Below are 27,063 nucleotides of genomic sequence, written 5' to 3'. Positions count from 1 at the left end.
AATTGCTTCTATATCTGTGAAGCACAAGTTAAAGGGAATGTCATGAAAGAAAGAAACAGCAATTCTCTGGCCTGAAGGATTATTACTTGGCAGTTTTTAAATGCCTATTGCAAAAGTTACAGTTTTTTAGACTTTTAAGTATAAAAAAATTGCTTCTTTTGCTTTGAAAAAAGGCAAGCAACAATACCACACACAAACTAAATTCATATTTGTTTCTGCAGATGACTTCTTTCAATTATATGCAGTATGGAAATACAATTATCTTACTGGAAATTTTTGAGTGATATTAATGTTAAGTATTTTCCAAATATTTTCCACATACTATTCCAAACCTTTGAGCAACTGCAATAGACACATTACTGAAGTAATAATAAACCAAACTTACAGAAATAAAAGAACAAGCCTAGTCTGAAATACAAGCTTTTCCATGCTGCTAGTGTCATAAATGCAGCAACTCTCTTGAAGAGAATATGCTTGAAACAGGAGCAAAACCATCTATGGCTGTTCAGCTGGAGGCCTCTTGGAGACTGCTAGCAGAATAAAACATTATCATTGGTGGTGTTATTTGGACATATGTCCTTGAATTACAATATCCATAAGAAACTGATTTCAAATGGTAAATCACTTGAGCCATTACTGATCTGAAACTGTTTAAAAAAAAAGCGATTGAGAATGCTGATCTTTATCCTTTGAGCTACAGCCTTTAAAAATAACCTAATGATCAGCCTGAACACTTCATTTCAGAACTTTGCATAACTAGCACATTTTCAAGGCACACAGGAAAAAAAATAGGGGCCTTGTATACAAGTATTAGTGACATTTTCCAGTGTGCAGGACCAGCAGCACACTCAGAGCTCCTAGTTACAAATAAATTCAACATTTTTTACAACTACAGTGAAAAATGCAATACTCAACTATATTCCACAAGTGTTTTCAGCTTCTGGAAAGCATCTGACAGTATATGAAGGATACACTTGAGCCACATACGCAAATACACTTTGAGATTAAGCACGTGATCACAAAGTTGATGTTATGATTCACTGCGTCTCAAAATTTTACGTGTGTACATATATGAAATTATACAATGTGCATACAAGGACCCTTCAATAGCATGAAAAATAACAGAGTCTTAATGCAAAAATATGCTTGATTTGCTCTGATAAATATGCCAAATGTAGTGCACATCACAACTAGCACTTTCACGGACCTAAAAATGCAATCAACGTCATGGACAAGATATAGAGAGTAAGGGAGTACAAAAGGAGAAAGACCATCAATTAGGCTAGAAATGTAAAAGAATCACATACTAAGAATGGGACTAAAATAAGAATTAACTTTTCCATTAACCTTGCATTTTCCATTGAGAATGCCATTTTTTTTGTCAACATTAGTTATACAGAATGAAGACTTGATCTTCTAAAGAGAATATCTGTATTTGATTAGAGCTCAGAGACTAAAAAACAACCAAAAAAAAAATCCGATATTTAACTGTATCAACAGCAACATTTACAGGCCAGCATAAGAAATTCAGAGTAATGCAGACCAGAATAAAAAAACCCTTAAATATGTCACCAGCATGATTAAACTCTCAACTACAGAAATATTAAGCTTTCAAAGACAGCATAATTAAGGAGTATTCAAAAGCTTCCTTCTACAAGTTCACTAGGAAAGATAAACACACACACTAATTACTAATGAAAACAATTTTAGCTACACATGTTCTAGCAAAGAAACAATTTCCAATGGGCAGCTTTGCATCACACAGCGTTAGAAAACAACAGATCTTAACAGTTAAGAAAAAAAACCAGCAACTCCATAAACAGCACATGCATTCAGATCATGCCTTTAAAAGTAGTTAAAAAGCACACATCAGGAGGCAGGAAGAGCAGAAACAGGCTGATAACATAGTGCCTGGGCAATTTTTGTTATAGAAGAAAAAGAGAAATTAACATACCTTTTTGGAATGCAACAACAGTTCTGTTTCAAGAAGCAAAATTCGACTCAACAAATTATTCCAGTCCTTCTCATCTATGATCACCTTTCCTTTCAGTTTCTCTTCTAAACCTTGCAGTTTATCTTCCATCCAATCTATCTTATGAAGCTTTTCCTGACAATCAGCAAGCTGACTCTTTAGGAACTCAATCTGAGAATTATCTTCTATAACCTGAAAATATGGATAAACACAGATGTTCTCTAATTTCAAAACAGATAAAAATCATAATTTGATCAAGGAATTAAGTGGAATCTTTCTCAAGCTCAGTAGCCACATTCTGCTACATTATAAAATCAGTTTTCTTTCAGAATTGCCATAATATACCTATTAATGAAACTCAGCTTTTGAAAAAAAAAAATTCACTGAACTGGCTCTTGAAAGGACAGTACAATTTAACTGACTTTTTTTTTTTTTCAATTTTTTTATTATATATCTACTAGTTATACTTAAGAAGCATCCAGCTATCTTGTTAAAACCTTTATCCCTTTAGAAAAGCCCTGTAAGAAAAGTTAAGAATGCATGCAGACAGCAACTTAAAATAAAACTTCTTACTTGTTCACATTTAACTTCCACAACATCATCATCCAGGCACAATTCTTCATTACCTCCCTGTGCTGGAAGGGGTAGTGGATGAAGGTCACCACTAACTTCATTTCCTGAGTGCCGTTCTACTTGAGGCTTCTTTTGAGCATTCTGAAAACAAACAAACAAATAAATCACTGGTGTTATTAATTACAAGAACATTTCAATTCATCAGCCAAGTAACTGACACAAAAGATCTATCATTTTAGTATTTATTTATTTAAACTTGACAAGCTCATCCCAGCTGGTTGCAAAACACAGAAAGCAACAGCAGGCAGCTTAATTAAAAATAATAATAATAATCATATAGACATGAAAGAACTGTAAAACAAATATGCACACACTTTAGCATATGTACTATGTGCCTTGATCCCTTCCATAAACAGTATGAAAGGCACTGAAGTCCTCTCTTGTTGTAAGGCTTGTTAGATTTCTAAGCGTGGATTGCGAAGTATGCATCTCACTGTATGTATTAACATATGTATAGACAGTTCCAACATCAAAACCACCCCTCAAACATTCAGGAAAAAAAAGTTCAACTAGGAAGATTGGAATTCGCTCTTGAGAACTATCAGGAAAACAGCCCTACTAGCTACATATTTCATTTCCTCTGAATGCCTTCCTTTGAGAGAACAGCAGACAAATTTTGCCTACCTTTCCAGATGGATCAAGTCCTGTGATCAACACCTGTGACAAAACAAAATTGCTTAATGATTAAGAACCCAGAACTACTGGTTTTGTGCAGCAGCTTAACACTTACAGATTCCTAGATGTTTTACTGAAGTCAAAACTGTCCTCTTCTATGGAATCCTTAATACACTCATGTATATGCCCATTCAATTCTACTATTCAACAACAAGAAGTGCCAGATAAGTATTTCCAAATATTTTTTGTGAAGTTTTCCTCACTGTTAAAAGCACTATTTTACTTCTAAATGGAAATAACCAATAGTTAATGGGCAGAGTCCTAAAAGTTTTGTACAATTTTACTTTGCATGCTTTTAGCAAAAAATATTAGGAAAGCTGTTTCTTCCACAGGCCAAGAATAGCATAACATGTAAGATCAAGTGTTATTCTTGTAAAACCAAAGCCAAGAGGATTGTTACGTTAAGAAATCTTTGTCAAACAGATTCAGACAAAAAAGCAAAAAGTGTTTTGAAAGCTACATTGAACACACTGCAACATTAGGCCAAACATATTTCAATCTCCAAACAGGATATATCCAAATAGGATACTCTTTTTCCAGTTCCATTTTCACTTTCTTTGCTGTCCCTCCATTTGCTATAATTCAAATGGCAAACAACAGTAGTAGATCATTACCATCAAGACTTTGAGATCAACTTCTCAGCAAATGAGAGAAGCAATATCCCCTGTATTTCAACTATTATTGTATTCAACCGCACTTTGGGAAAAAAAATGGTCTGGATCAAACATTAAAACCTAAATGAAAGCACATATTCCAGAACGAGCCTGGCTTGCTGCAAACATAAAAGCTCTTTTCATACCTGTTCAGAATTCAGAGCACTGCCACTAGGATGAGCAAGGACATTATCACAATTTGACCACACTTCACTTTTAAAAGACCTGAGTTTTTTCCGTATTAGGCATTTAACCTTCAAAGTGAAGAAGAGAAAATATTATGCTTCTAGAAACTGATTATTTTCTGCCATCATTAGAAGACAGGAATATTGTGTGGCACACACACACAAGCACATTTAAACCTCTGCAGTACACTAACGTCTAATAAAAATTAAGTATGACCCAACTTTAGAGAGAAAATAGACTTGGAAGTGAATGTCATACTCATACACTCATTAACGCCTATGTGAGGCTGCATCAAAGCTGGTCATAAAGAGAAAAGACAGCTTGTACCACAGCTGAACAAACAAATACGAAAAAATATGTAGCCATGCCCCTGATAGTGACCAATGAAGTCCTGAAGACTGTTATAAACTCAAATGAAACAAAATCCTGTAGAACATAAAGACTGAAAATTCCTTTCATTAAAGCATACACTGATAAAAAAATGCCTTAACAATGTAAAATATATAAGATTCATGAAGATAATCTGATTTGAGATATATACCACTGCAACACAAACATAAATATCATATTTAGATTAAATGTTACCATAACTTCAGATGGTTTTGCTTTGGTTTTACATTTACATGTGAAATTCACCAAGTTACACATTCACTATATTGAGAAGTATAAAAGAAAATAACATCACTTACCGTAAAGATACCAAGTTCTACATTTATCTTCATTCTAATACCTTTTTGTTTATACTATGAAGCCTTGGCAGCTTTGTGTCTTTTGCACGTGTAACAGCACTCAAGCATCTTACAACGAAACTTCATACTAAATTTCTACCTATGTTGACAATTAACAATGCTGCACATTCAAATAAACTTCAGAAGTCTTCAGCTTCTACCTGCACCACCAAGCAAGTCAAAAGAAACTTACAGTAAAGTTACCAGCTTAATCTGTACCTTATTTGAGTTACTTAATTCCTTATGTTTTTTCACCACACAGTTGATAATGTCACAAACAATCTGCATTTTTCTTTCCGCAAAGCCAAACTGAAGAAACTGCTGTTTTGTTAAAATTGGTTTATATTGAAATTCATCTCGAAGAAGCTGCAACAAAAGAAGTTTACTTCAATTTCAAAATCACCACGTAATTTGTTGTAGAAATGGCACACTCAGGTTCTTATTTTTCTACAATCTTTTTATTCTGCACTTCAGCAGTTAAACCTCTTCTCATTTGGTTATTTATATATTTTCAGCTGTTTCTTCTAACGAGAATTTCAACATACCTCTTCCAGTAACATTTCATTCACACCTCTCTTGTAAAGTTTAACTCATAGTCCTAAGATTCATGAAATAAATGATTGTTGACATTAATATTAAAAAAGTGAAACAAAAACTTTCCAATAAAAAGCTGTATTAATCTCAGCAAATGCGTCGGAGGGCTAAGTAAGACTCCCACAGAGCCTCTTTGTAAAGGAGTCTCTGTACTTAGTCAGAAAACTAGTCTGAATAAGCTAGTACTTGTTAACATATCAAGCCACCTTTTATAAAAAGGTGCTTATGGATATTTTTAAGGATAGTTCAAAACTGATTCGATTCCAATGTATAAACCATTAAGAACTGGACTTTGTATATTAATTTTGCACGGTGTTTTAAAATAACCCCATTTCTCACTTGTGTTTTCATTACAATTATTGAAGTTCGTTGTGATTTTTTTGCTAGTTACCATCTCTTCTAAGGTCACTTCTATAAAACTTACCATGTAATAAATATTTCAGTGTCCTTCACAACTAACACAAAAACCAATATTATTGATTCTACCATTGTCTCAAAATCAAGATTTGGCTAACAACATTCAACCCTTATTTTTATGAAAATCTAAATAAAAGCTTGCCACACAGTGACTTATTACTCATCTTAAATCCTAACAGAATTACAATTCACATCCACCGCCAAAAAATTTCACTTTCTAGTAAAACTCATACAAGTTTAATTCTTATGAGGCCATACTCAAAATTTTGTCTCTTCTGCAAAGAACATGAACACAGATACCTTATAAATAGCTTCTATAAACCGCAAATCACTCTTTGCTGTGAGTTCCACATCGCACTTCACCAGAAGTTCTGCTATGTAAGTTGAAAAAGATGTAAAGCAATAGCTGATAATAGGTAAAAATGCAGCTGGATCTCCTTTTACTAACCTATTGAGAAATAAAAGTATTTTACACAGCAGAAGATAACAAAAGCCTTTCATTACTTAAATTTAAATATTTAACTTCAGAGATGTGTCCATATAGCCAGCATGTCATACCCAAATATCTCTTTCATTTTAAGATGTTTTATTTTTTGAGGTATATCTCATTCAGCAGTCTTTACTATTACCTGTAAAACAGTCAAAACAATACTTTTGGGACACTCATATAATTTTTATATTTTCAGGTCTAAATCCCATCAGCGTTTCCATCTTAACAATCAACAACTTTTTTCTTTTTATCTTAAAAGGGTGAAATTTCCTGAAGAAAGTTTTGCTAGCACTTATAAAGAAATTATAAAAATGAGAGATGAGTCAAAGAAAAGAGAAAAACAGCAAAAGAAAGAACAACAAGATAGTGATACACTCCAAGATTATTCTAAGGATTGCTCAGAACAGCAAAACTGCATCCTTTTATCTTTCAGTTCACATGTATCAAAACCCCAACTTCCCACAAATATATGCTCTGCTTACTCATCACTGAGTGCAATGCTAATATTTATACAAATCTTGTTTACACATCTTGCTGTCCTCATGTATCAGCATAAACTTATTCACACTGCTGCTTACACTGTATAATCGACATCTCTTGGATAATTTATCAAGCGAAGTCCTTGTTCTATTTTTCTTAAACTTCCTTTTAGGTCTCCTGTTGCCATTATTCCAAATGCTTTTCTTCTTTCAGATTATGACATTAATGTAATATAGTACATTCTCTGCCCTAAAAAAAAAAATTACACAAAAATTACAAAATGCCATAGAATTCAAAAGGGGTTTGCTCCCCTTTTCTAGACACTACTATTACCAAATTGTTACAATACAGCACAGAGCTACAGCTTGATACCAATTAACATCAGCCATCAACTTCATTCATTCTAAATAGGATCAAGTAGTAATCCTGAATCCTTAACTATCAAAGATCTTTAAAGGTAAATATATCTGAAAGCATATTACAAATTTAGGACTGGCTAAATCCACTAAAACTCCGTGAAAAGTTTCTTTGCTGTTTCCAAGGCACAGGAACTCCACATGCAGTGAAAACCTGCATTCTTCAGTTTAGAATGCTTCTTATTCTTTAAAGAACCCATTAAATAAACTTAAAATTGTTTGGGGGAGGTAGAGGCAGGAGGGGTAACAGACAATGTAGATGTTTAAAAATAGGTGAAAGTTTATTTGGATTGTTACCAAATGCCCCCTGTTTAACTTCTACATTGTAACATACAACTTGGGAACCCACTTCTAATTTATTGTGAGCTTTGCTCCACAGAAGAAAGAGACTCATCTAAGGACTCAGTGCAAACAACAAAAAGGTGCCTTTCTCCCTGTAGAATTATCCTGCAAGGAAACTGAAGACTACTACAAGAAAGAAAGGGGGGCGGGGGGAGAAATAAAGGAGGAAAAAAAAAGACAACAAAAAAGAATCAGCAAATCATGAAAACACCATCATCTAAATCACTTTTTAGATCAAAGGGATAAATACAGGCAGCTCATGCTTCTAAAATGTTTTACTGAACATAACTGATGAGTAAATTCTCAAATGGAGGAAGAGGAGACTGGAATAAATAAACGAATTGCCATAAGATATCTAAATATACTGGCAACTCCCCCTGACTGGCAGGTAGTAAAAAGAAACACCTGTAACAGTACCATCAACTATCAGTATTAATATTAAACTTAACCCTGTCCCTCGCTCCATTGCTTCAAAATACATTTATATTTAGAGATAGCCTACCAGTACTATTTTCTGTATCTTGCAAGTGTTTGTTTGTAAGAAACCAATACTAGTTCTCCTCCAACACAAGACCTTAAAAAGCACAGAGTGGATGATAGCCCAGCTCCTAAGTCACAATTTATACTGACACATGAGATTAAGACCAAAAGAAGGAATGTTCCAAAGAGATTACATCTAACCTTGTCAGGAATCAGCTCCGATGGATACTCCAGTTTGCAACTTTGTTATTTGGTCCTACTCATTAAGGCAGTGAGTCTTTTTGAAAGGAACTTCTTGATCACACACTTCACTTATGGGGGGGAAACGAGGGCGGAGACAAGCCACAAAAAAAGAAAAAAAAACCACATACAAAATCCCCACCCACAAAAACCACAGTTAAAGCTTGCACTGACAAATGGTCTGTTTTGGTTTGTTTTGGGGGGTTTTTGTTCATTTGTTTCAGTGTTTGGGTTTGTTTTGGTTTTTGTTATGGGTTTGTTTTTCTTTTTTTCTTCTTGTGTCTCTATCATGTTTAAATCAGAAATCTTCCAGAAGATAAAAATTCTCTTCCTCTTTAATCATTAGGTTCTGGTTTATTAGTCATGCTACATATAAGTATACAACACTTGCTAAAGGTTAGGGACAATTTATCCTCAAGTATTCGAAAACTGAGACAACTGTTGTTCCTGCATTACCTCAGAAAGTGATCCACCCCATGGTTTTGCCATTTAACCAGATATCAAAACAGAATTCTGACATCAGACTGAAGCCCTAATCTGAAATGCAAATACTTACAGAAGACACAGGAATTCATCTGATTATATAGGCTGTTTCCCCAAAGTATCAACAATCCTTTCTACACCGGACTTCTAGATGCAAAAACCGGGCAACTACTGTCACTACAAACTGAATAGCTCAAGAGATCACAAAGATAACAGAGTTAAGTTCAGCGGGGGAAGGTGAACACTGTAAAAATTGGCACATAGCTTTTGCCTGTAGGAATTCACGACAGAACAGTTACAGAGCATTGGTTATCCAGAATAAAATCAGGTATAAGAACGTTTTAAGATATGATAGCCTAGAACTGTAGTAGTTTAAAGAACAACTCTTAAAATTACATTCGGTATTCAAAGACCTAATGAATGTGAAACAAACGAACAAGCACACAACACACAAAGAAAAAAAAAAATGCAAGTTACCAAGTACCTTAAGACTGCCTTTAAAGTGCCTAAGAAAAAATAATTTCGATTTCTTCAAATTGTATTTAGAATCTTCCGTTAGAGGGGCGCAGGTTCAAACCATTATGCAGAGACGCAAAAACGTCAGCGACAAATATTGCACTGCGCTGTCGGGCCAGCTGGAACAGACACGCTTCAAGAACACCGGATAGCTGCAAACGAGTGAATCGCTCAAGGAACTGCGCGTCGTCCGCTGGCTGCTCTGGGCGCCATCGAAACACCGGCGGAAAATAAAAGCGCGTCCCTGCCACGAGCAAGTCCGGCTGCACTTCCGAGGCCGCGCCAGCGAGCTGAGGCGAACTTGTCAGGGGGGATAGGTGCCGGCTGCCCACTCGCCCTCGCTCTCTCCTAGACCAGCCGGAGACCGGGCCCGCTCCACTCACCGCCCCTGAGGAGAGGGAGGGCCCTGGGCTCGGAGCCGTCCCGCGCCGCCGGCCCCTGAGAAGGAACAAACCCCTGCCCTAAGGGGGGGATTCTGACGCTCACCCGCGCGAACCGCCACCCCGCTGCAGGGCCAGGGGCCCTCTCCCGCCGGGCCGCCTGTCCGGGCCAGCGGGTGCCCCTCTGTGTCACCTCAAGGGCGCCCGGACCACAGCGACTTGCGGCGGGCACTGACTGAATCTGCCGCCGCGAGAACCAACGGCCGCTTCCGCTTCCTGCCCGTCCGTCTGCGGTGACGTCACTTCCAGCAACAACACTAAGCGTCAAACCTGCCTGGCAAGGAGACGTGAGGTGGCGGTTTCCCTGTGTGCTGGAGGGCCCTCCCTGGCTCCTACCGTCTCTCCGCGCCGCCGGGAGCTGCTCAGCCCTTCTCTGCCCGGCGAGGCTCACGCACCGACTTCGGCCGGGCTCGTCGCGGCGGCGGTTGGGACCTGAGCTCGCACAGGTAAGGGCCCCGCGAGCTTCCCTCAGCGGGGAAGGCGGGTGCGGACGGACGGGCGACGCATCCAATCAAGAGCCGGGGCTGTTGGGACGGCCCAATGGAGCGCGGGGGCGGTGCCCGCGGGGCCAGGCCCACCAGGGTCCGCCGAGTGGCGGGCGGCCGTGGCTCGGTCTGACCCGGGCGAGGTCCCAGCTCAGGTCCCGGCTCTCCTGCGCGGGGAGAAGCGTGATTCGGGGAGACGCCCGGGAGGTGGTGAGTAGGGCGGCTGCGGAGCTCTTGGGGACGCGAGGTGGGGCAGGAGGGCAGCCGCGGCCCTTGGCGGAGGGGGCTCCCCGGGGCGCTCCCGTCAGCTGGAGCGGCCTTGGGCGGGAGAGAGTGCCAGTGAGTGTCAGTGTCCGGAGTCAGGTTGGAAACGCTCTCGCGTTAGGGGGATCAGCAGGCCTCGGTTATGAATGCAACTGCCACGAAGGGAGCTTCGGTAACGCCGAAGGAAGGGTCATTTTCCTGTTGGGGTGATAAGGGTTTCAAAGCAGCAACTGTAGGGCCAGTTTACTATGAAGCGCAGGGGTTTTATATCGAGAGTGTATGTTGTGTTTTATTTAATAAAGTAGAAGCCATTATCAATACAGCATTGATCTAGATTTAGCTTTTATTATGCTCTTCAACACTGCAAAAGAATTTATTATGCAGTAACAATGTAACTTGAAGAAGATATGATTAAAATTGAAATCAGACTCTGAGAGGTATCAGTGCCAGAGAAGATCAGTAATTTATAAACAAGCTTGATGTTGTTTTTACTGTGATAGTTATTACAGCCAACCTGTCAAGAGGTTTCAATTATTAGGTCAAGTTATATAATTGGAAATCTGGAAACATACATTTGAGTGGCCTGTTGAACCTGGAGACTGCAAATGTATATTCAGAATCTTAAAACTATAGTTCCGGACACGATTACTTAAAGGACTTCATAATAACATTGAGTTTACTCATATTGTTTTACGAGTAAGCTCTCAAAGCATTCATCCTGGATTACTACAAAGCTGAAAGTAATTGCATGATGGGGAAAATGTGATGCGATGTAACAAACGTCATATAAGCTGCTGGATATCTATACATGTATTAAAACTTGTTGATTTCTGGGTCTAGAATGGTTTGAATTTTGTCTCACTTCATTTTTTTCTTGGAGATTTCTTCAGTTGGTACTTAAAATAGAAAATCTATTTTTTACATTATAAAAGACTTTTTAAATTATTTCTGCAATGATACCTTCTGTCTAAGTATGTGAGGACATTATAAGGATGCTAGTTTCTAGAATGACAGTATTTTTTTTCTGTCTGGGAGCCACTTCTAGTGTTAAGTCAACTAGAAGCAATTACATTGTTGGTGACATATAGCAATTAGCTCTTGTGTGGGAAGAAAAACCCTGTGAGCACCAACAAGAACTGTTGGTATTCTTGTTAGCTCAGTATTCCTTAACAGTATGTATTTTGTGAACAGGGAGTTCTAGGTGAATATTTCAAAAATATATTAAGCTAGCAACTAAAATTTGGATATTTGATTTAGGGCTAAGTAGGAACACTTGGTCCTCTCTGATCACTACTAAATTCTTTACAAGTAGCGCATATAGGACAGAAAGATAATCTGACTTTGAAGAGGTTTGCAAACTATTATAAAATTGCCAGATACTTACCTGATAGTATAAAATTAGCTTGATAATTGACAGGGCACAGCATTTATATGAACTGTTTCTGATAGTGCTGCTGGTCTTTCTCTGTCATCTTTCTGGTGTGTTATGATAATGAAACTTGTCACTATGACTCCTAATGATCTTCAGAGCCTTCAATTTCCTGTTACTAATTTTTTCCTTTTATTTAAACTATGTACAAATAATTAATATTTTCAGAAGGTTTTTTGACAGTTGGGACTTAACAAATGTGTATACAAATGTGGCTTTGTTATGATATAAATTAATGTCAGAAAAGATGGCAAAAATGCTAACAAATTCCTTAATTGTCTTACAAAAAGTTATCTTAACAAATAGATTTCTCCGTTTAACAGAACTTTCCTTTCTCTCTACTTAACATACGGAGTTTACATAGAAGAGGTTCTTTCATTAAAACTTTCGTAAAATATGAGGTTTAATATTTCAATGTTGTCATATTTTCTCTTGCTGATTTCTATTGCTTCAGTGATTAAGGACTTGAAATAATGATGAACAACTACAAGCACTCACTCCTGTTTCTCTCTGTCCCAAAAACTAGTATTTTGCTGTTTGGCTGTTTTATCATTTTGTTCGGAATCAATGTTTTATTTTATTTTATTTTATTTTTGTTTTTACATGAAGAGCTACACTGAAAAAGTGTGCAGATTATAACTGAGTTACATCTACATGTGTATGTGTACATTTACCTCTTTCAAAACCATTTTTTTTTTTACATAATTGAATTGAATTGTTATTCAGTCATTCAGATCATCTAATATCATCCAAGAGTGAACGCAACCTCTAAATTTGACATCTGCATATTTGAAAGTGTAATGCTTTGTTGGCAGTGTTCAATTTACTCGCAGGGCTAAGGTCAAGAATTGGTTGACGCCTCCCAAGATATTTAGAGATATCTGTTTACAAAGTACTGTACTTAATTAATTTACAAGCTCATATACAATGCCTATCAAAATGGGAACTCTACTTTAATTGAATCATCTAGTGCAGTGATGGTAGCCCTTTTTGAAATGTTGTATTTGCTCAGAAATATTCTTTATCTGCTCTTTCCATCCCTTAGGAAAGCCTCCCATCCTCCTTCCAGCCCTTGGCTGTTCCTGCCTACCCACACAAACTGGCTTTTAGTTTGATTCTTCACTGCACTTCACCGTATGCTCTGCCTGCTCAGCGCTGGTAATAGGAGCAGCAGGCGACTTGATGGGTTTATGCTTGTGGTCCAGAATGGCAATTCTGACACACCTATCGCTTATTCATTTAATAGCTCTTGATTTTATTCTAACAGGATGTGGTGATCCTCCTTTTGCGTGAAGGTTGGTAACATCCTTCTCCTTGGAGAGATTTATTGCTTAAAACTAGAAAAAGATGTCACTGAGCAACTGTAGATATGGGAATGTCTCTTTAAAAGTTGCTACCTCTTATTTTAATCTAGCTAGGCAATGAAAAATAAAGGCAGAGTTCTTTATCGCATGAAAAAATATGTTCTATTTTCAGCTAGAAGTTCATAAATTAGTTGCAAATACCAGCATGAGTTATCAAGGCCCAGTTTCATCAGACCTCTCATCCTTGTGTTACTACCTTTTAAATGTCAGATTGTGGTATAGTTTCCTCTTGTGAAGTTCTTTTACTGATAGCCCTAAGGACTGTTAAAACTTTTATGCTACTCTCAAGAAAATAAGAATACCTTCATTATGCATACATTTTTGCAGCCAATTGTATATCCTATTTATGGGGTGACTTACTAAACTTTTTTTTTTTAATTTGCCTGATCATTTATAGCAGTTGATCATGGTTTAACCTGCCTCTGTATGATAAAAGAATTAAGCCCAATATATAATAGTTCAGGATAGAATAAAAGTTATTATTAATTTATGTGAAAACTAATGTATTACTAAATTGAAAAATGTGACTACAGTTTCCTCATAACTGGTACCTTACTTAGAAATGAATTCTTAAATATTTCCTTAATGGATGTGTATATGTGTGACTACTTCACCAGCTATCTGAACCTGTCTTTTGTCTGTTTCATCTTGGTTATGCTTTTTTTCTGTAATTTCTCCAGTTTCTCAATTTTTCTTCCCATAATCACTCACCACATCCATGGCTTGTTTCTTTCTGATTATGTAGGACAGTTTGCATTTGTGTTCAACCTTTAACAGTCAAAGCCCTATTTTTAATCCCTATGCTAACAAAATATAAATAATTTCAAATACCTATGAGATCCTGCCAGATCAGGCTATAAGTGTTTCTTTTTTTGAAAGTCACCATCAGGAATCTGCAGATGCCTCATATGATCACTTTAATGATCTGTCATCATAGTAAAGGCTGAAAAATAAGATAGATCACCGAATATACACCACTTGTGATGCGATTAAGACGACATTCCCGTACTGAACGGTATATCATACTTTAATTTTCTCCCTCTTGGTAAATACAGTTGGTTACTGAAGTTTGAGCTGAGGTATTGAGAAATCTTGATAACTGACTATCATTCAGGGTCTGCTATTTTTATTACCATCTGTAGCAAAGTTTGACAAAAAATAACAAACAGAGTGATAACAGAGTGATAACAGAGTGACAGAGCACTGGAACAGGCTGCCCAGGGGGGTTGTGGAGTCTCCTTCTCTGGAGACATTCAAGACCCACCTGGACATGTTCCTGTGCAACCTCACTTAGGCGTTCCTGCTCCAGCAGGGGGATTGGACTAGATGATCTTTTGAGGTCCCTTCCAATCCCGAACATACTGTGATACTGTGATAAGTAAGATAAAAAAGCCTTATCATGAAGGTTTTATGCTACTGTGCAAGAAAACTTGAAAAGATATTTTGGCTGTTCAGAAACAAGAAGCTAAATCCTTAATGGATTATCATTGACATTGTTAAGCTTTGTGTTAATGTCAGTCACAGCCTAGATTTGTGTGCTACCCACTACTGAGGACATTTTTATTTCTTCTTATATTTTATAGAACTTCATTAACTCTAAATAAGGTGTCTTTATTAAATGTTAAAGGAAGTCTGAAGATAATAATTCCAAATGTTTTGATGGTTAAGGCTTCTTAAGTTCCTTAGGACATAGATAATGTTTGGTGCTGTTTGCAGAAGCTTATTGTTAATTTCATAACTCTTCAAGCATAGCAACTTTTTAGAAAAATAAACTTATCTTTTTTATGGTTTTTCTTTTCAGTGTTTATTCAGTTGCTCCATTAGAGGCAGATTACATCATCAGCATAACTTTGACAAAACTCATTTTTTTTGTATTCAGATCAGCCCTACAATTTCATTTTTCTAGTGTGTGCTGAGTCTATCTTACAAATATTTATAAAGAGTTGTCAACATTTAATTTAGATTTTATGTCCAGCAGGCTCGCAGATGGGTCAAGGACTCTGGAGAGTTGCTAGGAGCCAGCAACTGCAACACCAAGGATACAGTGGACAAAGCTATCTTGCCAGAGAACATGGTAGGAGGATAGCTACTAACAATGTTTCCAATACAAGCCATCGCAAACAAGCCCAAGGAGGCATTGATATCTACCACCTGTTGAAGACAAGAAAATCTAAAGAACAAGAAGGATTCATTAACCTGGAAATGCTGCCACCAGAGCTTAGTTTTACCATTTTGTCATACCTGAATGCAACTGATCTCTGTCTAGCTTCATGTGTCTGGCAGGATCTTGCTAATGATGAGCTTCTCTGGCAAGGGTAAGCAAACAAAAAGTATCACCAGGACATATTGAGAAATTTAAAATCTAATAGCTATTTTCACTATTTGCTTTCTGTCATTCTAACCTTAGCAAAGGTTTCCTGAGTTAAATGAGATTTAACATAAGGGAAACATGAATATAGTTTAAAAATGTTATTCTGGATTTCTAATTACTGTCAGGTATTAGTGGAGATTAGTGCTTACACAAGTGTGCTTGGTACAAGTATACGTGTATATTACTACACACCTGTTGTTTGATATATCATGGGGAAAAAAAACAAGGACTTGTCTTCACTTTTGTATTAGCTGAAAGCATATCTCAAATGTTTGTACAATTACTTCTCTGAGCTTCAAACAAGTATCTAGCTTGAGCAAACAAACGTATTCAGCTCAAGCTTCAAGTACTAAGGGATGGGAAGTCATCTACTGTACCTGTCTTAGAGTAACTTAAGTGTATGTTTTTTGGAAGATGGTGATGAAAAGGGGAAAGAAAAGGTCAGTTCTGCAAATGTGCCAGATGGAATTTCTGCAGTCTTAACTGCTAAAACATATTTATATAACATAGGCAGAGTTTGTATGTCCAGAAAATAAATAAAGGAACATTCTATCAAATAAAATACTGTAAGATCAACATTTAATTAAAATAATTTTCTTTGATATTTGATGTTTTATGACACTAGGAAGGACTCATGAGATCATACCTGTATTTAGTGTAGATAGTCAGCAGAACTTGTATCTTCTTTCACAACATAGTCTTACCCGTTAACAGATATTATTTAGTATCACTGTAATAGTTGGGATGTTGTTCAGGTCCTGTTTCTTTTCCTTTCCTTGTGTTCTACATCTCTTCCTCCTATTTATTTGTTCCTCTGCATTTGAATTAAGCAGCTTCCCTTCCTATCATGCTTTATGAATTCAGAACTAGGATAATGCAATTATATCTTCTTAGTCTCAATTGTTCTGCTGTTGGGGACTGTTGTCTTGGCAGGAAACAGGAATTCTAGTGAAGATCCTGCTAAGCTGAATTTATTTATTTGAAATAGCTTGACAGTTGAGTAAGTATGCATTGTATTGCTCTCAGTTCTTTGTATCAAAGCCAGGCTAAATAGAAATAAATTCCCTGGACCAAAGCTTGAAGATACTAGAGCTTCTTAAATGTATGCAGTCTATATTCTTAACATACAAGGGGAAAAATACGTATTTTCCTCAAGAGTTCATTCTGGGAAATAGTTCAATCATTTTTAGTGAAATCTTCCCAAATAATACTTAGTTCAAAGCATACACTTTGGTGTTTGTTGATTTCAAGGGAATCTCAGATGGTGTCATCAAGTATGCTGAGATCATAGACAGAAATCAATGAAACTGAGATATGGAGTGAGGGTGGGATAAAAGGGAAAGAAACAGAAGTGATGGAAGATATAGAAGGATGGGGCTGGATCACATGATTAAGAGTAGTCAAGAATGCAGAAAGGATGGTAAAGTGGAAAAGGACAGATGGTGAAAACAGTGAGTTAATGGCATAATTTTGTGCAGATGTGGTGTCTCACTCACTGCACAACTGGAACACAAGAAAAGAAACACTATTTTTTAAAACTGTGATACTGCTGTAGGAGAGCAACTTGTCACAGTTAGCCAGAGTTCAGATACTAGGAGTGCCAGAGGTCTCAGCTGTGTGGATGTCATCATGATGCCACTTACTGGGATATGTTTTGAAATTGCACTCAAAGACACCAAACCCTGTGTGAGAAGAAAACAATAATCATATAAATGAAGACTTCAGCTACACACATGCAAAAGGCTTCAAAACTAAGTGTTACAAGCAACCTGCTTCTAACTTCTCCTGTAGTTTGTTTGGCTTTGCAGTGTTCATTACATTTTGCTTTTGTAAAATATGTGAAATACAAAAAGAAATTTTGATAATAGACTAATTCTGTTTTCATAGGTTGTGCAAATCCACTTGGGGTCACTGTTCTATATACAATAAGAATCCGCCTCTAGGATTTTCTTTTAGAAAATTGTATATGCAGCTAGATGAGGGCAGTCTCACCTTTAATGCCAACCCTGATGAGGTAAGTGAACTGTTGCTGACAGTAATAAACAGTTAAAATAATTGTCATTGTTGCTTTGTAATTACAGCCATACTAAAAGCCAAGTTTTAATAAGTGCTTATTTTGCTGCAGGAGTGATTAATACTAAGTTACAGCCCTATCGTGATCTTTTTTGTTTGCATATAGTACCTGTGCACATAATTTACATGGCTTGCCCCTTAAGCCTGACCTATGGATGCTAGAAATTCATAACCACGTATTGACTTAGGAATGAGGCAGAGATCCTAACTGAGGAGACAATGGTGATTTTAAAAAGGATAATAATATGCTTATATAAATTAAAATGCTTCTGCAGAGTATGGGTTTGATCCTACTTCAGTTAAGGCAGGATTAGGTGTAAATTAACACCAATTACTTCCATGACAATTATGGTTTCTTGTAAGGGATTTTTAAATATTTCTACTATCAAGGAGCAAATCTTGAAATATTATGAAAAAGATGTACTGCTGAAATATCCGAAAGATGAGTTTGACTTGATTTCTGTGGATGTTTGTTATGCATAATCTTTCTTTGTAGTATATAACAACATATGTTCTAAAAATATCCCATGTCAAAACAAAAGGTTTCCATTTATTAATTGATGTAACTAACTGGAAAAGTCAGTTTCTGCTTTTGCTCTGTCACCTTTCAAAGAAGAAACAAGTTTGAGAGTAGACAGCTTTTGCCTGGGAGATATGCAATTAACACCCAAGTGACAAAGATTCTTGTGTACAAAACCAAACTCCTGCTTCTTGTGTCCTAGAGAAAGAAGGTACACAGCCCTGAACAAAAAGTAGTATTAACTTCCTGCATATATTTATACATACACAAGGAAGTGGTAATTCAATAAATCCAAAGTAGGAAGAGGATTAAGATACATGAAAAGAAATGCTTCTAAGAGCCAATAGTTCACTCTGCTAGTATGATACAGAAAACCTGAAGTTGTGACCATGGAGTGAAATTAATAAAGCGGTTGTATGAATCATTACAATAATGTGATTTGATTTAAATTCTTGCTTTATCTTGTATTCTGCTTGATAAAGAAACCCACTACTTTTATTAGTCACAAATTACAGAATTTTGTAATTACCCTGGTAGAGCTCTGCTTTGAACTGTAATACACAGTGTTGAGACATCTTATCAGCACTTGGCCACTTGAGTGATTAGCATTGATTTCCAGCAGGATTCTACTGAATTTAGTAATAAATGTAAAGATTTTCAGATGAAATGCAATATTTAGGTAACTTAAATGTGTTTTCAAGAATATATCAAGTTTTAATTGGTAATAGCTTTGTTCACTCAAATTTTTGTCTTTCAATTTGTTTTAACATAATTTTGTACTGTCTTAGTTTATAATATGCTGTTATATTCCAACCTAATTTAAAGTAATCTTGGTAGGTTTGAAGCATTTGGAACCTTCACAAAAGGCACTGAATAAGGCATTCATTATTTTTAGAATAAATTAGGACCTGCAAAATAGAGCTACCTTATAGTATGCCTAATTTACATATTAAATGTATTATGCTACAATTACTTCTGGGTTCGTTTTGGTTATATTGTACGATAGTAGTACCAACAGTCTGCTTCAGGCCTAGTGAGAGATGAGAACCTCAGGGTATCTCCTAAGGGCTTCTGTTCCTCTCTCCCTGTGGAGCACCATAGCCTGGTAGGAATCATTCAGGGCCTGAGTTTCAGAAGAATTCACAAATACTATTACTTTTATTATTTACAACTGTGATATTGGCAGAATTATTATTATAAGGACACTGTGACTGAAATTTATATGACATTCCACTATTACAAATTGCACCTCCGAATTTCCTGCCAAACTCTGCTTTACATTTGATAACAGACCTGATCAAATTACTATAAAAATAGGAATACTTACAGCCACAGGAGCAAGATTCTCCAAAGGACACCGCCCATGTCATGAAAATGGGTAACCAGGCTCCACAGCAACAGCTCCAGAGCTAGCGGTGGCTCACGGGGTAGGGAAGAGCATCTACACACTTTGTGGTAGGATTCTCTGGTTAGCCATTGTTGTGTGCATGGTGTTGTGATATCTGCTGTAATTTAATGTATTGATTGTGTGCATGAGCTTGCGTAATTCATAGCAGGTGTTCACATTCTGCCGAAATGGTGTGTCTAATCACATTACATGTAATATGAAAAAAATACTCCAGTGCATGTTTGGTTTCTCATTATTTTTTTGTGTGTTGGTTTTGTTTTGTTTTTCATATGGCAGCACCATTGTAGCCAAGATTTTGGAACTTGATTTTTGTTTCTTTGGGGAGAGGGGGTGGTTTAGAGTTAGCGCTAACACTTGAATATTAATATTGTGTTGTTTAATCTGCCTGCATGGTCTCTGCTATATTTTATTCTAAGGAGTGTATGTGAAATGTTCCTCATGCAGTGCTCATTTCATATCTTATATGTTTATGACTCAGAATTTGTAAGCAACCAGAAGTTATTTCCCACTGTTTTGTATACTGTTTCTAAATCCCTACAAAATATTTTGTCAAGTTTATTACCTGGAGTTATGCTTTGTAGTTAAAATTGGAACTGAAGGTGGAGAAGAGAGCCCTTTGGTCAGGAAAGAGAATCTACTTTTTGTTTCATTCTTGATTATAATGATCCTAACTGATTCTGTTCAATAGCCTTTATTTTTATTGATCTATTGGACTCTGGACTCTACTGAAACACTCAGACTTTAATGAGGTCAGGATTTCCTTTATGTAGCATAACAATAAAATACAGTAAGACAGTGCTTATACTAAGCCTGGCTTTCCACTTTCTGATTGTCTTATTCATTACCAACTGCCCTTAGTTTTTGCCAGGGAGGTCAGTTTCCTGACCATTTCTTGATTATAAATGAATTGTTAGCCACTTACTGAAAGCTACCTTACTGGACTTCTGATCATAGATAGTCTGTAGATGATGAAACATTTACTGTGCTGTATATTTCTAAGCAAATTTTTTGAAAAATTATCCTATTTCATAGTGATCTACTAAGCAAGCCAATTTTGAGATGCATTGATTTATCTGTCCTTAAGAATATTAAAAGCATGTGTATGTTGTAGAGAGAAGTAATTTTGTGTGATTTGTCTAAAAAGTTTGAATGAACCAGACAGCTGAAACCTTTTGAAAACTCTGCATTACTCTTTCATACATTAAGATTTTATCCAGAGCTGTTTGAAATTCAGTGTTAATATTCTTGGGGCAAAGGCAAGGTATCCTCAAGGCATCTCTCCAGATTCTCTAATGTGAGGAAAGAATGTGGCAGTGATAAGCAGGCTGCTCATGTAAGTTAGGCAGGCACAGAGCTACTGGAAATCTTGGTTGTTGTACTGTTCACCTAACTACTCCTCCACTAAATCAGAATTAGAAGAACATACTGTGTGTGCTCATCCTTCATTGTTTCCTAAGCATTACATAGACCTGGTAGATCGTTGCACAGATCTACCTACCTGACTTCAGTCAATTATTTCCTAGGAGAATCACCAGAAGGCTGATAAATAGTTCTAGCATAGATTTTAATAGTGTGTAGAACTACTTATTTCAGCTAATATACCTGCAACAAGCAATCATTTTAGCTACCAAAAGTGGTTTATTTGAAGTGTGGGTTCTGAGAGGAATTGAAGGCAGTGTTTACAGTGTTACAAAAAGCAGATTAAATGACATGCTGTAAAACATGTAAATAAATTTCATTTGCTGTGAGCTAAAATTTGAGAACAATAAAAAGGAATCAGGTTTCTGTTGTTGCAAAGTATTTCTGGTTGCTTAGGAAGAAATAAAAAAAGGCTAAAAGTCATGTCATGTGCTGAAGTATATATTGTTTATACCCTGATTATTTGTGAAGAACATGAGGAAAATGAGAATGCAATCACAGAGAAAGATATTATCAAGCATTATGTGTGGTGAGTGAGAGACGGAACCAAAGACAGGGAATAAAGATGCTTTACAAAGACTTGGTTGGTGCCCTATCAGTTGAAGATCTTACCTTGAGCTCAAATCTAGTGCATGAAAGAGATTAGTTCTGACATTTACTGTCACAGAGAAACCAACCCATTGTCTGTCTTAAAGAAGGTGTTATTTTCATCCTGCCTCATCTATGACATGCCAGGTATTTTCTGGCTATGTTGCACAAGTGGTTGCTAAATAGTTGCAGCAGGGATAGTACTGAGACCTCTTCACCAGACTTCAGTTTATATTACATTAAGCAAATAGTTATTACTGAAGCAAATGCATAAGTGTTATTAAGGCAGAATATATGCAATGGTGATGTTCTGCTGCTGGTCTTGTATAACTTGCAAAAATACTTAAGGAATTAATATGCAGTTGATGTTCATTTTGATTTCACATTTTTAGTTTCCTATTTAATTCAAGAAAGTACTTAACCTTACATTGTCCAGCCATATTATGGACAAACTTTGGACTTAAATGCAAGCTTATAGCGCAATACATGTTTCATTACTGTCCTAAATAAAGATTCTTAAAATCAGGGCCTAAAATTGCTAGGGTTTTATTTTGGCAGTTGTCTTACCTGTATAAAAATTATATATTTTTTTTAATTTTGTAAAACATGCTTTAAACAAAACCAACCAAACAAACAAGTATCCTGATTAACTGTTTTTTTTTCTATAGATGTATAAGCAAAAATTATGGAGTGGTAAAAACAGCTAGATGATATTAAAAGTATGTGTTGACTTTTCACTGGTGTTATCAATATCTTAAGCATATATTTTAATTTCTTTTTTGCTTGATATAACTGGGACTTTGCTTTACTAATCCACTTCATAAAACAACTTTCCAAACCTGCGCTTAGTCCTTTATTTCTTTTTTTAAGCAAGATCGAAGAGCACTGGCAAGTTAGTTTTTACACTGAATGACAGGTTGCCACTATGTCTTTTTAAACTAAAATGGCAGACTTGCAAAATATTGTGAAGTCTGATAAGACAAGATTTATGAAAAAATATTTAAGTAGTATTTTAAAGTGGTACAGAAATGCACTGTCCTGCACATTTTACATTGTTTCAACATTATGGTATAGTCAAGAGATACTGTATGTGAGTAACTTCTCTGTAACAAATGAATAGAACCACTCCCAGGCCAAAGGGAACTGAAATTAGTTAGTTTGTTACTATCAGGTTTAGTTTTTTGTTATTGAAAAGTGTGAACAATTTTAAATACATTAAGTTGGTTTTGATTTCTGAGATCATAAGGAAAAGATATTTATTATTTGGGATATTTTAATGAACAGAAAGAATCCAGAATATCACTGAATTATTTTTAAATTAGAGTTGGCATGTGTATTATATAAAAAATGTATGTGCTTGGTAAAGTGTGGAAAATTTGGGGAATTTTAACACAAATATAAAATATACACAATTGTTCTATCTTTTTAAGTTATTTGGGCTTTTTTTGGTTGTGTTTTTTTTTTTTTTTTAATGTTAGGCACAGTGTTCTTTTTTGTGTGTATGCATATTTATATATGTTGATATTTACCTATGGTTTGAAATCAGTGTGCTTGTATTTATTTGCATTATTACACATTTAAACAAATGCATTTAATGCATCTATTTGAATGTGATATATCATATACATGTGAGAACGTTAAAATTAATGTTTTAATGAAAGATATTGAAGAGTAAACACCTTATGGCTAAGATATTCTTATTTACAAAAGTTATGAAATTAAAAGTTATGGTCCCCACAGCATTTTAAATAAAATTATAAAAGTATGAAAACCAAAATACTAGTCTACATTGAAAATAAAATATTAAGGAATCATCGTGGTCGTTATGGGGTTCATAATTTTAAATTTCTTACTGTGAAATCTCAACAATAACAAGAAATTGTTTATTTGCTTTTGATTTATAATTTTGAAGTGTATTTTGCATGTTGAAATGTGATTTAGAGGAAGAGAAATCATTCTGAAAAACAAAACCAATTAATTAATGGGATTATGTTCTTGCATTCCAAGTACAATACTTGTTTCTAAACACTTCATGAAGATTAAACGTATTTATACATGCATCTATTTTATCTCAGGGAGTCAACTACTTCATGTCCAAGGGCATACTAGATGATTCACCAAAAGAAATAGCTAAGTTTATCTTTTGCACAAGAACACTAAATTGGAAGAAGCTGAGAATCTACCTTGATGAAAGGTAATTGCAGTTTCTCTTGAGACTTTTCCTATTCTTTTTCAATGTACAGCACTATCCAACAACATTTTGCTTGTACTGATGTAATTTTAAAGACGTAAAAATGCAAGAAAATGCAACTAAGTAATGCTGCTGCTAAATCTGAACACTTATTCAGCTTAAGTATTTATGCAAGTGTAATACTTTATAAGAACTCCTGAAAATATGACCTATAACTAGTAAATCTCGCATCCTGTGCTTTTTCTGCATTTTTGCAATTCTGGGCATAAATTGTTTTGAAGTTATAGTGAGCATTTAAACTGCATAGGATAATCTTTGTGCTGTATGACATTCAGATTTTATATTTTGCTGGTTTTTAGACTCGAGGTTTCTTTTTTTTCTATCTAGTATGGGTGTTAATCAGAAAGTGCCGTTATCAGTTTTCCAAGTGATGATAACCTTTTAACTAATGTTGGATCATCTAACCATTGTTGGGTTGTCTGGTATTTCTCAAATGGAAGTCATACCCACCTCCTAAGATGCAACTGAGCATCCTCTTGGAGACAGTATGAGCTGCAGTGGGGAACACTATTCCTGCTGCAGCATGCTTTCCCACCTCCACAATGCTTTCTCTTGCCCTCCAGGACACCTTCAGGTTGGGGTAGTGCAGTATCAGGAAAGAGGAGCACCAACACATTCAAGCAAAGTTGAAAGAGGAGGAGAATAATAACTGGACCTAAATAGGAAGGAAGAGCAGAGGGACAGCAGCGCTTCTAGCAGGAATCGTCTCCTGCTTCTCATCCTCCTCAGTCTGTATCACTAAAGGAATAAAAGGAGTCATTCTGTAGTGTTATCACTGCTGGCAGACCTGTGCTGTAAAACTTCAGATTATCAGGGTTTTTGGCAATAGAGAAAAATGTAAAACCATTTAATGGATGATTGCAAGTTAATATTAGCAACCCCTACTGCTGTTCATCTTCCATTTGTAAACAGAGTGTAATCAGGCACAAAAAATAAAAACTAGGTTTCTAATGTTTAAACTTCCCTCTTAGTACTGAAATGTTTAATAGAAAGAATAAAAATATCAGAATATTATTTGGTTCAATTCAAATTTGCTTCCAAATTTCCTTCAGATGTCTATTGCACATCCGTTTATGTAGGCGAGTCTGAATGCTTTAGATGTTTCAGTGTTCAGTGGAAAATGCTTGAGAGCATTGCACCCTGATGGACTTAGAATTTAAAAGGGTTTTGTGAGCAAATTTTATCTAGCTTAAACCTAGTTTTAACAAGATACTCATGTAACAACTTCTACTTAGGAACCAAAGTGTATGACACACATGAATCTATTCCCTTTACGACCGTCTTTTTTAGTGGCTCAGACAGTTGAAAGGAAGCAAAGCCTCTATGTAGACTGTGATTGAATATGCATATAAAGAAACTTAGAATTCTGATTAATGTATATTTTTGTAGTATTTGGCTACTATTGGAAGTGTCTGAAGAACATGTGTTCATAATATTTTGTGCCTGTCCACAAAAAACTAAGCTCATGAACTGTTCTAAAGCTTTCATTTTTATTTTTAAAATCTACATTCTCATATTTAAAGAGTTAAAACAATCTTCTCTAATTATGTGGGATTTTTTTCTACTAGGCGAGATGTTTTGGATGACCTTGTGACGCTGCACAACTTCAGAAACCAATTCTTGCCAAATGCACTGAGAGAGTTCTTCAGACACATTCATGCTCCCGAGGAACGTGGGGAGTACCTTGAGACTCTCATAACAAAGTTCTCTCACAGATTCTGTGCTTGTAACCCTGATTTGATGAGAGAACTTGGCCTTAGCCCTGGTAAGCAACAAAGAGCTTTGATTCAGTGCATCATTCTTTATATTTCTGGATGGTGCTACTGGTATTGGTAGTTTTAAAATCAGCACCTAAACAGGCATTTCTGAAAGTACAAACATGGCTTGGGGGCGGGTTCAGTATACAGGCATCATCCCACTTGGGTTGGAAAAAAAATATGCTTTCTTAGACCTAGCAGATAAGCAAATTTTGTTTTTGTGTTATCTTTCCTTCACTTTTGTCTGTGCTTACACTCTGTAGTATCTCTAAGTTCCCTCTTGCAAAGACTTACACACTTAACATTTTGCCCTGTGGGTAGGCCCACAGAAATGAGAGGGAATTTTGGGCCTCACTAAGTTAACAAGCATTTCTAATTGGTTTCAGCAGTGGGACTGCTTACATATTTAAAGATAAGCTTTAGCAGGATGTTGGCCTTAGTTTACAAAAACTTCAAGAATCTGTTTAAATGAATGTGCATAAAGCCCTTTGTGACTTTTGGATAATGTAGAAATATTAAGAGGTTTGTAAATGCTCATTTGGCAGTGTGCTGACATTATTACTTTGAAAATTGTTCTATTAGAGTTTATTTCACTGGAATACCCTTTTGAGCTGTTATATATGTGTATATACATATGCATATATAATTGTAAGCCCAGATGATGTAGACTGTAAGGTTCTTGGACAGGGAACAATATTTTTTAATGATCACGGTTTCCTCTTTAATTTTTTTATTTATTCTCTCTTGTCTAGATGCAGTTTATGTACTGTGTTACTCTTTGATTCTACTTTCCATTGATCTAACAAGTCCTCACGTGAAGAACAAAATGTCAAAGAGGGAATTCATCCGAAATACACGACGAGCTGCACAGAACATTAGTGAAGATTTTGTAGGACACCTTTATGACAACATCTACCTTATTGGCCATGTGGCTGCCTAAAAGCACAATTTGCTAGCACTTAGAATTTGTAATTTTCAAAAATTACATCAATTCAAGAAGTTAATTATTTTGTAGAGATGGGGGTTATTTTAGTGCTGGTCATTCTAACCTCTGTATGCAATCAAAGTTTGTGTGTGTAAGTGTGTGTATGTGTAAACTAGCTTTTCTATTTACCATGGGAACAGAAGGATTTGGAGATTTGTTTTTCATAATTTCTTGTTTTGCACAAAATGCCCTTAGTCTGACACAGCCATTTACGAATGTTAAACTGACATTACCGTCTAAGCTGATGAAGTGGTGAATTTGTGCATTAGATCCGCTTGAAACTTTAATAAGTTCTTTCTTTTTAGAATACCATGTAATGTGTATATATTTAACTAAAGAGATTTATAATCATAATTATTTTATTGTAAGATATTTTAACTAAAATTTCTCCTTTTATCTCTTAA

At 36.0% G+C, this 27,063-nt stretch overlaps 2 protein-coding genes across 10 annotated transcripts in view; one reads left to right on the top strand and one right to left on the bottom strand.

The window, feature by feature from the left end:
* CEP44 (centrosomal protein 44) overlaps positions 1-10,218 on the bottom strand; it is a 15,887-nt gene extending 5,669 nt beyond the window's left edge. Inside the window, exons 1-9 of one of the 5 annotated variants that reach the window (XM_080343189.1) lie at positions 10,082-10,174; positions 9,274-9,743; positions 6,927-7,077; positions 6,159-6,306; positions 5,067-5,213; positions 4,080-4,187; positions 3,230-3,262; positions 2,546-2,686; positions 1,955-2,164 (exon numbers count right to left, since the gene is read on the bottom strand). In XM_080343189.1, coding sequence (XP_080199315.1) covers positions 1,955-2,164; positions 2,546-2,686; positions 3,230-3,262; positions 4,080-4,187; positions 5,067-5,213; positions 6,159-6,306; positions 6,927-7,015 — 876 coding nt within the window. In that variant the 5' untranslated portion in view covers positions 7,016-7,077; positions 9,274-9,743; positions 10,082-10,174. Of the gene's footprint in view, positions 1-1,954; positions 2,165-2,545; positions 2,687-3,229; positions 3,263-4,079; positions 4,188-5,066; positions 5,214-6,158; positions 6,307-6,926; positions 7,078-8,267; positions 8,926-9,273; positions 9,744-10,081 lie in introns of those variants that run through there. The other 4 variants (XM_080343190.1, XM_080343191.1, XM_080343188.1 and 1 more) reach the window with 4 other exon arrangements.
* On the top strand, positions 9,763-27,063 carry FBXO8 (F-box protein 8). Of its 5 annotated transcripts, XM_080343197.1 has the most exons (7): positions 9,763-10,191; positions 14,167-14,302; positions 15,266-15,602; positions 17,546-17,672; positions 23,742-23,860; positions 25,486-25,682; positions 26,427-27,063. In XM_080343197.1, exons 3-7 carry the CDS (start codon positions 15,274-15,276, stop codon positions 26,612-26,614), a joined length of 960 nt encoding a protein of 319 aa, XP_080199323.1. In that variant the 5' UTR covers positions 9,763-10,191; positions 14,167-14,302; positions 15,266-15,273; the 3' UTR covers positions 26,615-27,063. The 5 variants fall into 5 exon arrangements, with proteins under 5 accessions (XP_080199323.1, XP_080199321.1, XP_080199319.1 ...); XM_080343195.1 differs by lacking the exon at positions 14,167-14,302 and having other exon boundaries at positions 15,263-15,602; XM_080343193.1 differs by lacking the exon at positions 14,167-14,302 and having other exon boundaries at positions 9,764-10,191.

Source organism: Nesoenas mayeri (genome assembly GCF_963082525.1).
Source record: "Nesoenas mayeri genome assembly, chromosome: 4".
In the NCBI taxonomy this organism is placed as follows: Eukaryota; Metazoa; Chordata; class Aves; order Columbiformes; family Columbidae; genus Nesoenas; species Nesoenas mayeri.
Note: the sequence above shows the minus strand (reverse complement) of the source record. Positions and strands in the feature narration are given on the sequence as shown.

What these genes read in the sequence shown, in the direction of transcription:
- FBXO8 (XM_080343195.1), top strand. Translation starts at nt 15,274, where the DNA reads ATGGGTCAAGGACTCTGGAGAGTTGCTAGGAGCCAGCAACTGCAACAC. An exon ending in TTAATGCCAACCCTGATGAG is followed by an intron (nt 17,673 to 23,741) that starts GTAAGTGAACTG and finishes ATTTTATCTCAG; the next exon opens with GGAGTCAACTACTTCATGTC. An exon ending in AGAATCTACCTTGATGAAAG is followed by an intron (nt 23,861 to 25,485) that starts GTAATTGCAGTT and finishes TTTTTCTACTAG; the next exon opens with GCGAGATGTTTTGGATGACC.